This window comes from Callorhinus ursinus, unplaced genomic scaffold (assembly GCF_003265705.2).
Source record: "Callorhinus ursinus isolate GAN/ISIS: 27379988/994484 unplaced genomic scaffold, GSC_fseal_2.0 scaffold39, whole genome shotgun sequence".
Lineage (NCBI taxonomy): Eukaryota > Metazoa > Chordata > Mammalia > Carnivora > Otariidae > Callorhinus > Callorhinus ursinus.
In genome coordinates this window covers 1,403,072-1,418,823 of record NW_027397101.1, presented here as the reverse complement: position 1 = coordinate 1,418,823, position 15,752 = coordinate 1,403,072, and the positions used below count along the sequence as shown (strand labels likewise).

General features: G+C 39.6%; 1 protein-coding gene across 2 annotated transcripts in view; it reads left to right on the top strand.

The window, feature by feature from the left end:
* Positions 1-3,699: 3,699 nt before the first annotated feature.
* Positions 3,700-15,752, top strand: part of KIF27 (kinesin family member 27) — an 89,187-nt gene continuing 77,134 nt past the window's right edge. For both annotated transcript variants that reach the window (XM_073880668.1, XM_025851685.2), the window contains exons 1-2: positions 3,700-3,869; positions 9,814-10,197. In XM_073880668.1, coding sequence (XP_073736769.1) covers positions 9,900-10,197 — 298 coding nt within the window. In that variant the 5' untranslated portion in view covers positions 3,700-3,869; positions 9,814-9,899. The remainder of the gene's footprint in view (positions 3,870-9,813; positions 10,198-15,752) is intronic.

Below are 15,752 nucleotides of genomic sequence, written 5' to 3'. Positions count from 1 at the left end.
AAGAGAATAAAGAACCCCTCAAATAAGACCATGAATATGTGGGAATTTGTCCCATTTCATTGATTCTAAGACAATTTTTTTTCACATTTCACTCCAACTTATATGAACTGTATAAACTTATATGAAATATATTTTCTTATTCAAAATAATCTGACTTGGGGTTTCTGTTACTTGTAACATAAAGCACACTAATGATAAACTTTTCAACAAAGTCTTTTTTTATTTTAAAGTAACCCAGAGTTGGTTTTTGTTCCTTGGAACCAAGACTAATTGATTCAACTATAAAAATGACTCTAACCCAGTGTTGCTGATGGTTATCATTTTGGTGAATTTTGTTGAATATTTTTACTACCTTGTGTTCTTACATGTGAATTTCTCCCCTGAACAAAACTGAAAAAATTATTGTCAATCTAGCTACCTAACAATTTTTGATTAATTATTCCTACTTTCAAACCTCACAACAACCCTATGAAGTAGGGATGAGTTTTATCCCAATTCTTCAGGTGAAAAAACTTGATATTATTTTGTATCCTTATTTGAAGCATTTTCCTATACCAATTTTTTGTAAACAGGAGTTTCAATGAATAGATAATATTATTTTATAAATGTACCATTAATTTATCCATCTCTTTCATTGAACATTTATGTAATTTCCAAGTTTTTGCTATTACGAATAGTATAATAAACATTCTTGCACATGATTCTTTTTTTTCTTTTTTTAGATTTTATTTGTTTGAGAGAGATAGAACAAGTGGGAAGGGGGAAAGGGCAGAGGGAGAGGGGGAAGCAGACTTCCCGCTGAGCAGGAAGCCGGATTCAGGACCCTAGGATCATGACCTGAGCCAAAGGCGGATGCTTTACCAACTGAGCCACCCAGGCGCCCCAAGCATGTCATTCTTTATCCATGTATCTGTTTTCTCAGGAAGATGACAAGAGGTGGGATTATGTATAAAAGTGATTCTTGCTAAATGCTTGTGGGTTACATTATGAAAAGTTGCTGCCAACTTTACAGGTGAGAATGGTTTATTATTTTAATTTGCATTGCTTGGTTTATTAGTGAAGTAAAATGCCATTGACATGCAAGCCAGACTTCAGTTTTCTAATCTTCTGCCTTCCAGGTCCACAGGGCCAATCTCTGGTTTTGTCCAGCACTAGACTGGACTTGGGGACTGGCATATCTTTAAGTTCCTACAAAAAAACCCTCGGTCACAAATGCCTCAGTTAGCAATGCTGACTTTACTGAAGATTTTGCGGGAGAGAGGGAGGAAGGGTTCACATTGCACACCTCTCAGCATACAGCCTAAGGATCCCTGTTAGCCATTTCCGTTCTTCCTGAACCTCCCTTACCAGCTGTCTTCTCCCTCCTCTCTGCTTCAGCCTCTTCCCAACACCTTCCCCTCCCTCCATCTTACTCATTTCTTTTCAAGAGCAGTCAAATAATTCTTCTCCTGGTCTCATATGAACAATATTATCCTCTTTTCTGAAGCCTGGGTACCAACCAACTCAAACCCAGCTGTAGGCTCCAAAGTGTCTCCTCAGCAAAATTGTGTCTCTCTGGACAGGGGTTTCTCATTCCAGCTACTAAAGGTAATATCTCCATGGCTTTGAACGTGGACTTCAACTACCTCCATTTTGACCTCAAACTCTTTCTTTTCTTTTTCTTTTTTTTTTTTTTTTTTTTAGATTTATTTATTTATTTTAGAGAGAGGTGGAAGAGGGGCAGAGGGAGAGAGAGTCTTAAGCAGACTCCGGGCTTGAAGCATGGAGCCTGGCTCTGGACATGGAGCCCCATGTGGGGCTTGATCTCACAACCCTGAGATCAGGATCTGAGCCAAACCGACTGTGCCACCCAGGTGCCCCATTGACCTCAAACTTTCTATTGAAGTTCTTCTTTCCAACTTACCTCTTAACTCAGGCAAAGGATCCTGTGGGCAAAGCATCCCCTGATGGGAACAAAACCTACCCCCTCAAGCAATGACAACTGCCCTGAGCCAGCAAGACCCCATGTGATTGACCCCAAGAAATGGTCGATTAGATTTTCACTGCCCACCTGCACATATCCTCCCACTTTTGCTGCACATATTCCTTATATCAACTTGGAAGCATTTTCAGCACTTTGGGGACAGTCTTTGGGATGCTAGTCTGCTATCTTTCCAGTGTTGGCCTCACTGAAATAAATTCCTTTCCTGTTTCACCACCATTTGTCTCTCTGCCTTCAGATTTTGTCAGCGGCCAGTGGCCGAACTGGTCTGTTTGGGAACCCTGGAGCCAGGTGCTTTCTGAAAATAGCATGGTCCTGCAAAAACTTATGTAAGCCAAATGGTGTAAAGTGAAGAAGCAACTACCATTAAATTTTACGGAAAAATTTTGACCATTCCCAAACCCCAAAAATGACCTATTGTAATTCCTCTCTGATACCTTAGGACACATCTTGCTAACAAATGCACAAAATAAATCAAGATAAAGCACAGATGCTCACAGACACACACAGAACTATGGCTGCTTGATGCCCAGGTGCTAAGTGTGGTTTCCCTGAAGGCGACTCTCTTCTCCCGGGGTGCCCGCTGCCTCTGTAAGGGTTGGTTGCAAAACAAATGCTGAACCTTATTTTGGCTTTCACCTTTTATCATAAAATCGAAAATCCTCTTTGGATTTCTTCCATTTAGCAGAAAGAGATAGTAATGTAAGTTTTTCAGCCAAGAAGCATAGTGTGAACTTTTGAAAAGCAGGGGATACCTGTAATTCAATTTAATAACTAAGTAGCTTTTTTCCCCCACCTTCATTCCTAAGTTTCATGAGAGAAGGGATGCTTTTTGAAAGTTACTTAAAAAAAAAAAGAAGAAACATCTCTTGGAAGAAAATGCTTGGATTGTGCTACTAAAAATGGGGAGGCATTACGGCATTTAAAACTAGATTGGAAAAATTAAACATAGAATTATTATATGACCTGGCAATCCCATTCCTAAATCTATACCAAAAGAACTGAGAACAGATATTAAACAAATACTGGTACATGAAAGTTCCTAACAGCATTATTCATATTAGCCAAAAAGTGGAAACAGCTCACATGTGCATCAAATGAACTGATAAATAAAATGTGGTATGCCCACGCAATGGGATATTATTCAGCATAAAAAGGAATAAAATTACTGATACATGCTACAACATGGGTAGACAAGGAAAACATTGTTTAGCAAAAGAAGCCGGACACAAAAGGCCACAAACTGTATGATTTGGTGAATCAAAAAGGCCCAAAACAGGTAAATCGATACAGACAGAGAAATCGGACTGGTGGTTGCCAGGGACTGTGGGAGAGGGGAATGGGAGTGACTGCTCATTGACACGGGAATTTTCTTGTGGGGTGATGAAAATGTTTTGGAACCAGAGGTGATGGTTGCACAACTTTGTGAATGCCTAATGTACACCTTAAAATGGTTTGATGTGTGTTATGTGAACTTTACTTCAATAAAAAGAAATGGAATTGGCTGCAAAAATACTGAAACAACGTGAGTCTTTCTCACATTCATTTTACAAACCGGTGGGGAGTTACTTTGGTTCCGCACTCTGCGAGAGGTCCCAGAGAGTTGGCCTTGTAGCCGCCCGGAGCTGGCCTCCCACCCCCGTGGGGCGGGGCTTGTGGGGGCGGGGCTTGCCGGGGACGGACTTCGTCGGGGGCGGGGTCTGGGGCGCGGCCGAGCGCCCGGCCGGGAGGGGCCGCGTCCGGGACTGGCTTCGCCGGTTGCCCGGAGAACCCACGACAACAAAAGGCCCGACCGGCGGCGGCGGCGGCGGCGGCAGCGGCCCGGCGGAGCGAAGCTGGGTAGTTCTGCGCTGTGCTCGCCGCAGGCGACCGGGGCTTTCTCGAGCTGGTCAGTGAGTGGAGGGCCGGCCTGGCCGGACAGGGTGCGGTGCGGCGCCCTCCCGCCCTACTGTCCGCCGCGCCCGCGCTCCAGCCCGCTGTTGCGGAGAGGGGGCGCCGCCTAGGGGTGGGGGTTCGGGCGCCTCTGCGGGACGGCTCGTGGGGTGGGGGGCGGTTGGGGCGCCTGCACAGCCGAGGAGGGCGCCGGAGGGGGCTGAGGTCGGTGCCGGGAACCCCGCCGAACGGCCGGGGGAAGTGGGGTCCCCCATGAGGTAGAAGGGCCCGGGAATTAGGGACGCGCGGGAACGCCGGACGGAACCCCACTAAGATCCTGTGTTTCTGGTGCTGGTGCTTCCAGCTGCGGGAGCTGAAGGGGATGGGAAGGCCCACCCTCATGGGGGTTTCGTTTTGTCACCGGCCTCCTTTTTCCATGCGGATATTGAAACTTTGGTGCAACCCAAGCGCCGAAGAAGTCTGAAAGTCTCCTCCCTCAGGGGCAGGTTTCGTTGAGAAAGAACGGTGCCCAAGTTCTTAAGTTGAAACACCTTTTAAATAACACTTCGCTTCCTCCAAGTTTTCAATTTCTGTTTTTCCACTTTACTTTCTCTATTCTCTCTCTAGTTATTTATGCATTTGTGACCTTTTCTGAGGTACTTTTGCGATTCACTGTCCATTTGCTGGGAAGTTTCTTACGGAAATATTAGCAAACCGAAATTTTTAGACAACCACTACTTCTGAAAAATCACGGGTACTGGATGGCAACAGTATTTGGAGACACTTCTTTTTGATCAGCGACATGACATCAGTGATCAAAGATTCTCTTGCCTTTCTCCGATTTCAAAACTCCATGGAGAATGCCTAAATATTACCAGCCAATCAGATTTCACCTTTCTTTACTTTTATTGGTGACATAATACATATGCTTGTGATGACTGCAATTGAGAAGAATCTGAAGTTTAAATGCTATGGATTTTTGTTAAAGATTTTATTTATTTATTTATTTGGCAGAGACACAGCGAGAGAGGGAACACAAGCAGGGGGAGTGGGAGAGGGAGAGGCAGGCTCCCCGCTGAGCAGGGAGCCCGATGCGGGGCTTGATCCCAGGACCCTGGGATCATGACCTGAGCGGAAGGCAGACAGCTTAACGACTGAGCCACCCAGGCGCCCCAACTATGGATTTTTTAATACTTAAATTGGATACTAATTTTTGGCAAGCCATAGATTTAGGGGACCTTATTTATCAGAATAGAATAGATAGAATTTCTTTGGCCTTTTTAGCAAAACTTTCCCATTATAAAAACCGAGAAAGTGAAAATATCCCAGTTACACTGGACCTTTTATTAGCAGTTTTGTTGGAAATAGTTAGGTTTGGCTTAACAAAGACCATAACTTTTGTTTTAACGTGATAGCATAAATAAAAAAAATAATCTGTATAATAAAAACTTCAAATGTAGATGTTTAAAGACATTTGGAAGAACCAACTCATACAGCATCCTTGTAGTTTATTTAGAAAAGTTTCTAGTACCAAGTGATTGCGGAGTCCTTTAGGATCCAAGAAAAGATATATCATACATATGAGTATTTTTTCACAGCTGACTTTAATTAGAATGATTAAAACTGCCAAGGTTAGGTGCATCTCTTTATTGTGGCCATTAAATATAGCATGTTGACTCGGGATTTTGCAGCCCAAGGGAGCTGATCTTTTTCTTTTTTTACTCTTTTGGGCTTTTAGTAGAGTGATGTATTTGTTATTTTGATCCTTTTCAGACTGTCCACTCACAAAATTATAATGCACAGTACTGCTGCAGAGTTTTTTAAAGGCTAGTGAATATTAAATATGTATTAACATTTCCATAGCAAGTAGGGCTGAAAATGTTATTTTAGTCTATTAATAGTCTACTAGGCTACTTAATGATACTGTGCAAGACTCCCCTTCTCCAAAAAGCCCAGCCATACCCCAACCTGGTTATTTTTCATTATCTGCACTTACACATTATTAAGACTACTTGTTACATTTTCTTTTTAGCTTTTTTTTTTTTTAAGATTGTATTTATTTGTCAGAGAGCACAAGCAGGCGGAGCGGCAGGCAGGCAGAGGGAGATGCAGGCTCCCTGCTAAGCAGGGAGCCTGGTGTGGGGCTTCATCCCAGAACCCCGAGATCATGACCTGAGCCGAAGACAGACGCTCAACCTACTGAGCTACCCAGTCGCCCCTCTTTTTAGCTTTTATATGGTATGGTGTAAGCTTTATCCTACCAAAACCAAACATTCATGCACAAGTTTTTATGAAAGCTTATGTTTTTATTTCTCTTGGGTATATACCTAAAAGAGTGGAGTTGCTGGGTCAAATGATAACTATGTTTTAACTTTTTGAGGAACTGCCAGACTCTTTTCCAAACCTTGCTGCATCATTTTACATTTCCATCTGGAGTATGTGATGTTTCCGTATTCTACACGTTCTCACCAACACTTATTTTGTTTTGTTTTTTAAATTTTATTTATTTATTTGAGAGAGAGAGTGGGAGAGAGAGAGCACAGAGGCAGGAGGGTCAGAGGGAGAAGCTGACTCCCCACTGAGCAGGGAGCCCGATGCGGGCTCGATCCCGGGACTCCGGAATCATGACTTGAACCAAAGGTAGACGCCCAACTGACTGAGCCACCCAGGCGCCCCTCACCAACACTTGTTTTGATCTGTCTTAAAAAATTTTTTTTAATATGTTAATATCCATCTTTTTAAAAATTGAAGTGTATTTGACACACAGTGTTCCATTAGTTTCAGGTGTACAGACAAGTCTATACGGTATGCCATGCTCACCACAAGTGCAACTATGATCTGTCATTGTACAATGCTATTGCAATACCATGACCCTATGCTGTGCATTTTATCCCTGTGACTCATTTCATAACTGGAAGACTGTATCTCCCACTGCCCTTCACCCATTTTGCCCACCCCACAACCTACTACCCTCCAGCCACCATCAGTTTGTTCTCTGTATTTATGGGTCTGATTCTGCTTTTTATTTGTTTGTTTGTTTTGTTTTTTTTAGATTCTACATATAAGGGAAATCATATGAGGGGCACCTGGCTGGCTCAGTCCGTTGAGCATGCAATTCTTTGTCTCACACGTGAGACTCAAGCCCCACATTGGGTGCAGAGATTACTTAAAATAAATAAACAAACAAACATTAAAAAGAAAGGAAAAAATCATGGTATTTGTCTTTCTCTGTCTAACTTATTTCACTTAGCATAATACCCTGTAGGTCCATCCATGTTGTTGCAAATGGCAGGATTTCATTCACTTTTATGGCTGAGTAATATTCCATTGCATATATATACCATATCTTCTTTATCCATTAATTTATTTTTTTTAAAGATTTTATTTATTCATCAGACAGAGAGAGAGAGGCAGGCTTCCCACGGAGCAGGGATCCCGATGCAGGACTCGATCCCAGGACCCCAGGATCATGACCTGAGCCAAAGGTAGACGCTTAATTGACTGAGCCACCCGGGCGCCCTCCATTAATTTGTTGATGGACACTTGGGTTGCTTCCATATCTTGACTATTGTAAATAATGCTAATAAACATAGTGGTACATAGATCTTTTTGAATTAGTGTTTTTGTATTTGTTGGGTAAAATACCCAGTAATGCAATTAGTGGATCATAGGGTAGTTCTATTTTTAATGTTTTAAGGAAGCGCCATACTGTTTTCCAGAGTGACTGCACTAGTTCACATTCCCACCGATCATGCTTGAGGGTTCCTTTTTCTCCATATTCTTGCTAACACTTATTTCTTGTCTTTTTGATTCTAGCCATTCTGACAGGTGCAAAGTGATACCTCATTGTGGGTTTGATTGCATTTCCCTGCTGGCTAATGATGTTGAGCATCTTTGGATGTGCTTATTAGCCATTTTTCATATCTCTGAGGAACAAAAGATTTAAATTTGCTCAAATCCATTTCATCTATTCTTCCTTATAAAGCTTATTGCTTTTGCTTTTGGTGTTATACCTGAAAAACCGTTGCAAACCCAAGGTTACCAAGAGTTACCCCTATGTTTTCTTCTAAGAGTTTTATGAGTTTTAGCTCTTACATTTAGGTATGTGAACGATTGTGAGTTAACTTTGTATATGATGTGAAGTAAGAGTCCAATTTCATTTTTATGCATGTGGATTTCCAGTTTGTGTCAACCATTTGTTGAAAAGCCTGTTCTTTCCCCCACTGAATTGTCTTGGTGCTCTTGTCAAGAATCATTTGCCCATAAATTTGAGGATTTATTGGGACACCTGGGTAGCTCAGTTGGTTAAGCATGTGCCTTTGGCTCAGTCATGCTCCTTGCTCGGCTGGGAGCCTGCTTCTCCCTCTCCCTGCCACTCCCCTTGCTTGTGTTCTCTCTCCCCTCTCTCTGACAAATAAATAAAATCTTAAAAAAAATATGAGGATTTATTTCTGGATTCTCAGTTCTTTTCCATTGATCTTTAAGTTTGTCTTATACCAATACCGTACTGTCCTGATTCCTGTTGCTTGGCTTTAGACTTGGGGAAGTGTGTCCTCTGACTTTGTTCTTTTTCAATATTATTATAGCTATTCTGTGTCCCTTGAATTTCCATATGAATTTTAGGATCAATCAATAAATAAAATCTTAAAAAAAAAAGAATTTTAGGATCAGCTTGTCAATTTCTGCAAAGAAGTCAGCTGGGATTCTGATAGGAGTTGCATTGAATTTGTAGATAAAAATTTGGGGAATATTGCCATCTTAACAATGTTTTAAGTCTTTCAACCCACGAACATGAGATGTTTTTCCATGTATTTAGATCTTTACTTTCTTTAACAATATTTTATAGTCTTCAGAGTATAAGTTTTACATGCTTTTATTACATTTTTATTTCCAAGTATTTTATCTTTTTTGATGCTACTATAAATGGAATTGTTTTCTTAATTTATTTTTCAGGTTCATTGTTAAGTATAGCTACCAATTTAAGTTTCCCTCCCACCATGGCTTTCTTGACTTTTATTTCTTTTTCTTTTTATTAGCATATAATATATTATTTGTTTCAGGGGTACAGGTCTGTGATTCATCAGTCTTACACAGTTCACAGTACTCACCATAGCACATACCCTCCCCAATGTCCGTCACCCAGCCACCCCATCCCTTCCACCCCCCTCCACTCCAGCAACCCTCAGTTTGTTTCTTTAGAGTAAGACTCTCTTATGGTTTGTCTCCCTCTCTGGTTTTGTCTTGTTTCATTTTTCCTTCCCTTCCCCTATGATCCTCTGCCTTGTTTGTCAAATTCCATATATCTGTGAGATCATATGATACTTGTCTTTCTCTGATTGACTTATTTCGCTTAGCATAATACCCTCTAATTCCATCCACATCGTTGCAAATCCAATTTAATTTTTAATATATTCTATCAGCGATTTTCAGAAACAAGTACAAAAGTGGAAAAGCAGTTTTTCAGTTGGTTTTGATTATTTTTGAAAAGAAATGATTTAAAGTTATAGAAATCCTTAAAACTGTTTTCTTGGATTTATCTCTAATATTTGTGGCAAAGAGATATAGCTATAAAATCTAATAAAGTGTTTGCTTTCAACACATGTGTACAATTACTCAGTTATTTCCTTGCCCTAATTTTCTCCCCAGTTATTCAATATTTAGATTAGTGAACTGGGAAACATATTACTGCTGCAGAAAGAATGGCATGATGGAATCCTGTGCACTTATCTCTTAGCTTCATCATTTGCCAACTCATGGCCCCTACCCCTTAGATTGTTTAGTAGCAAATCCAGACATTTCATATCATCTGTAAATTATAGGTATATTTTTATAAGACAGATTTACTTGTAACTATCTCTCAATGGAACAAACCTGCTTTAATTGACTTTGTTTTAGAAGATGCTTAGTTTATTACGATAGAGAAGTCCATAATTAAGTTTTGTTTTTATTTTGATACACAGGACTCCAGATCTTACCTAAAATGGATATTTCTCACACTAGATATTGAATATTAAGTAGAAAGTTATTTAGTAACATCTAAGCTGCTATGGAAGAAATACCAGTAAAAGTTGCTGTAAGAATCCGACCTCTGCTGTGCAAAGAAGTTCTTCATAATCATCAAGCTTGTGTGAGAGTTATTCCAAACACCCAGCAAATTGTCATTGGGAGAGATAGAGTCTTTACTTTTGATTTTGTTTTTGGCAAAAATTCCACTCAAGATGAAGTTTATAATACATGTATAAAACCACTAGTGTTATCACTCATTGAGGGCTATAATGCAACCGTTTTTGCCTATGGACAAACTGGATCCGGGAAGACCTACACCATTGGAGGAGGCCATGTTGGTAAGATTCTCATATTCTTTGACTTTTATTTGAGACACTAGAATGAAGCTAAAATATGACTACCTGACACATAGTAGGTGCTCAGCATACTGACTGAATGAAATAATGTATAGGATAATCAGATGTGTTCATAATATCACCATCTTTGAAAGATTTATTTTTAAATATTGAAGTTTTCATTCAACAATTTAATTTATGATTATATTTGATTAAGGAAACAAGTTTAAGACAGTGTTTAGTGTTCAGCCCTTTGCCATTTTTTCCCAGTCTTACTGAGATATAATTGACATATATCTTTGTATTAGTCCAAGGTGTACAATATAATGATTTGATATATGTATATATTGCAAAATGATTACTACAGTAAGTTTAGTTAACATCAATCACATCAAGTTATAAATTTTTTCTTGTGATAAGAACTTTTTTTTAAAGATTTATTTATTTATTTGAGAGAGAGAGCACAAGCAAGGTGAAGGGCAGAGGGAGAAGCAGACTCTCTGCTGAGCTGGGAGCCTGATGCAGGACTCGATCCCTGGATCCCGGGATCATGACCTGAGCCAAAGGCAGACGCTTAACCGACTGAGCCACCCAGGCATCCAAGAACTTTTTTTTTTTTATTTTTTATTTTTTATTTTTTAAAGATTTTATTTATTCATCTGAGAGAGAGAGAGAATGAGAGATAGAGAGCACGAGAGGGAAGAGGGTCAGAGGGAGAAGCTGACTCCTTGCTGAGCAGGGAGCCCGATGCGGGACTCGATCCCGGGACTCCAGGATCATGACCTGAGCCGAAGGCAGTCGCTTAACCAACTGAGCCACCCAGGCGCCCGGCATCCAAGAACTTTTAAGATCTAATATTTTACCACCTTTCAAATACACAATGCAGTATCATTAACTACAGTCACCATGCTGTACATTACATCCTCAGAACTTACTTACACCTGGAAGTTTTTATGTTTTGACTACCTTCACCCATTTCCCCTACTCCCTGCCTCTGGCAACCCTTTGTTGTTTTGAACAGAACTTAAAGTAGAAAGAAATGAGTTAACATGACCAGATTTTTTTTTTAATTTTTTATTGTTATGTTAATCACCATATATTACATCATTAGTTTTTGATGCAACATGACCAGATTTTGATCTTTTAACATAGTCCACGTGTAAATATCAAGAGTCCTACAACCAGAACTTCAAGGCGACAGGAAGAATTTATTACGTGGTTTAAGGTGTCTTTTTTCCCCATTTTTAAGTCAAATTTTTATTTTATTTTTTCCATTTTATTGAGGTACAATTGATAAATAAAATTGTACTATATTTAAAGTGTACATCATGATGATTTGATGAATGTATATGTTGTCAAAGGATTCCTCCAATTTAGTTAACACATCCATCACCTCACATGTAAATACAGATTTCTATTTTATTTTTAAAGATTTTATTTATTTGAGAGTGAGAGCATGAGCGGGGTGAGGGGCAGAGGGAGAAGCAGATTCCTCACTGAGCAGGGAACCCGAGGTGGGGCTCGATCCCAGGACCCAGGGATCATGACCTGAGCTGAAGGCAGACGCTTAACCGACTGAGCCACCCAGGCACCCCCGGATTTCTATTTTAAATACTAAATATTTTAGGATATAATTTCTCCTGCTTGTAATTCTAGTTTGGAAAAGGTGGAATCCTTAGGATTTCCTTTAGAGCTGGAAGGAAACTTGAAAATCATTTCTCTTTATTTATAAGTGTGGTGCTCCAGCTATGGAGCGATCAAAGAAGGAGTTACTCAGCGGGCTAGTGACAGCTGGGATTGAAGTCAGGTCCTCTGTTGAGATTGCTTACTGTATTGGTATTTTTCTACTAAAAGCAAACTTTTGAGTATTGTACATATATATGTATTATTGTCTAAAATTATTGCTAGTATTCTGCATATGGGTGATGACTCTCAATGTATTTCCTACTTTCATGCTTTTCAAATATGGAATATGTGACTTTGAGAAACATTTCTCATTATATTTAGGGATTGTGAGGGAGAGTTGGAGGCTGGCTGTGTGGTTTGAGGAAGCTCTGATTGCAAAGATTAAATGGAGAGTCCATAAGTGCCCAATACCCCCCACCCCCCTCACCACCATTTTTAGAATCACTGTTATGCAGGATTTAGGAGATTAAAGATACTAGATTATTTTAGGGTCTCAAAGTAAAAAAATTCAGTTTTTCTACTATAAGTTGTGTTTTTTTGTTTTTTGTTTTTTTTTTAGGATCATAGCCTTTTTTTAATGGGCAAATGTTTTATGATCCTTAAGACTCACTATGTTCTTTATACTAATAAGAGTTATAAAATGTTTAGAACTTGGTGACTTAATTATCGCTACACTTGATCTTAGCCAAAAGGCCGAGAAGCGATTTAATTATCGCTATATTTGCTTTTATTAAGAGGCCATGCATACAATTTAATACCTTAAGGGAAAAAGTTATTATCTATTATCCTGAAATATTTTAACTGCTATAAAATACTTTATACTTGATAACACCATTAGAAGCAGTTTTTGATTTTTTTCCCCTAGCTTTTTTTATTTGTTTATTTTTAATCATTTTGTTCATCATGGTAAGTGTGCTCTTTAATCCCCATCCCTATTTCCTCATTACCCCATTCACCTCCCCTCCGGTAACCATCTGTTTATTCTCTATAGTTAAGAGCCTCTTTCTTCATTTGTCTCTCTCTCTCTCTTTTTTCCTTTGCTTGTTTGTTTTGTTCCTTAAATTCTACATATGAGTGAAATCATATGGTATCTGTCTTTCTATGACTGACTTATTTTGCTCAGCATTATACTCTCTAGCTCTGTCCAGGTCCTTGCAAATAGTAAGATTCATTTTTTTATGGCTGAATAATTCCATCGTGTGTGTGTGTGTGTGTGTGTGTGTGTGGTGGGGTGTGTGTGGGGGTGTGTATGTGGGGTGTGTGTGGGGGTGTATGTGTGTGTGTGTGTATGTGTGTGTGTGTACTACATCTTTATCTATTCATCTATTGATGGACACTGGGCTGCTCTCATAGTTTGGGTAAATACCCAGTATTGCAATTACTGGATCATAGGGTAGTTCTATTTTTAAAGTTTTGAAGAACCTCCATACTCTTTTCCATAGTGCCTCCACCAGTTTGCATTCCCACCTATAGTGCAAGAAGGTTCCTTTTTCTCCAGATCTTCACCAACACCTGTTGTTTCTTGTGTTGTTGATTTTAGCCATTCTGTTGACAGGTGTGAGGCAGTATCTCATTGTAGTTTTGATTTGTATTTCCCTGATGAGAGATGTTGAGCATCTTTTCATGGGTCTGTTAGCCACCTGGATGTCTTCTTTGGAGAAATGTCTGTTCATGTCTTCTGTCCATTTTTTAATTGGATTATTTGTTTTGGGGTGTTGAGTTGTATCAGTTCTTTATATATTTTGGATACTAACCCTTTATTGGTGTTATTTGCAAATATATTCTTCCATTCAGTAGGCTGCCTTTTAGTTTTGTTGATTGTTTCCTCCTCTGTGCAGAAGCTTTCTATTTTGATGTAGTCCCAATAGTTTACTTTACCTTTTGTTTCCCTTGCCTCAGGAGACATAGCTAGAAAAATGTTGCTACAGCTGATGTCAGAGAGATTACTGCCTGTGCTCTCTTTAAGGATTTTTATGATTTCAGGTCTCACATTTAGGTCTTAAATCCATTTTGAATTTGTTTTTGTATATGGTAAAAAAGGGTGTTCCAGTTTCATTCTTTTGCATGTAGCTGTCCAGTTTTCCCAGCACCATTTGTCGAAGAGATTGTCTTTTTCCCATTGTATAATAGGAAAGATTAATTAATCTTTGTCAAAGATTAATTGACCATATAATTATGGGTTTATTTCTGGGTTTTCTATTCTGTTCTTTTGATCTATGTGTCTGTTTTTGTGCCAGTACTATACTGTTTTGATTGCTGAAGTGTTTTTTTTTTAATTTAAATTCAATTAATTAACACATAATGTATTATTTGTTTCAGGGGTACACGTCTGTGATTCATCAGTCTTATTTAATACCCAGTGCTCATTACAGTACAATTACATATCCTTCCCAATGTCCATCACCCCCGTTACCCCATCCTCCCACCCCCCTCCCCTCCAGCAACCCTCAGTTTATTTTCTGTAATTAAGAGTCTCTTATGGTTTGTCTGCCTCTCTGGTTTCATCTTGTTTCATTTTTTCCTCTCTTCCCCTATGAGCCTCTGCCTTGTTTCTTAAATTCCATACATCAGTGAGATCATGTGATACTTGTCTTGTCTCTGATTGACTTATTTTGCTTAGCATAATACCCTCTAGTTCCAACCACATCATTGCAGATGGCAAGATCTCACTTTTTGATGGCTGCATAGTATTCCATCGTGTGTGTATATGTGTATATATATACATACCACATCTTCTTGATCCATTCATCTGTCGATGGACATCTGGGCTATTCCCATAGTTTGTCTATTGTGGACCATTGCTGCTATAAACATTGGGGTGCAAGTGAGCCTTCGGATCACTACATTTGTATCTTTGGGGTAAATACCAAGTAGTGCAATTGCTGAGTCATAGGGTAGCTCTATTTTCAACTTTTTGAGGAACCTCCATACTGTTTTCCACAGTGGCTGCACCAGCTTGCATTCCCACCATCAGTTTAGGACGGTACCCCTTTCTCTGCATCCTCGCCAACATCTGTCGTTTCCTGACTTGTTAATTTTAGCCATTCTGACTGGTGTAAGGTGGTATCTCATTGAGGTTTTGATTTGTATTTCCCTGATGCCGAGCGATGTGGAGCACTTTTTCATGGGTCTATTGGCCATCTGGATGTCTTCTTTGGAGAAATGTCTGTTCATGTCTTCTGCCCATTTCTTGATTGGATTATTTGTTCTTTGGGTGTTGAGTTTGATACGTTCTTTATAGATTTTGGATACTAGCCCTTTATCTGATATGTCATTTGCAAATATCTTCTCCCATTCTGTCCATTGTCTTTTGGTTTTGTTGACTGTTTATTTCCTTTGCTGTGCAAGACTTTTTATCTTGATGAAATCCCAATAGTTCATTTTTGCCCTTGCTTCCTTCGCCTTTGGCGATCTTTCTAGGAAGAAGTTGCTGCGGCTGAGGTCAAAGAGGTTGCTGCCTGTGTTCTCCTCAAGGATTTTGATGGACTCCTGTCTCCCATTTAGGTCTTTTATCCATTTTGAGTCTATTTTTGTGTGTGGTGTAAGGAAATGGTCCAGTTTCATTCTTCTGCATGTGGCTGTCCCAATTTTCCCAGCAGCATTTGTCGAAGAGACTGTCTTTTTTCTATCGGGTATTCTTTCCTGCTTTGTCGAAGATTAGTCGACCATGGAGTTCGGGGTCCATTTCTGGGTTCTCTGTTCTGTTCCATTGATCTATGTGTTTGTTTTTGTGCCAGTACCATATCGTCTTGATGGTGACAGCTAGCTTTATAATATATCTTGAAGTCCGGAATTGTGATGGCACCAGCTTTGGTTTTCTTTTTCAACATTCCTTTGGCTATTGGGGGTCTTTTCTGGTTCCATACATATTT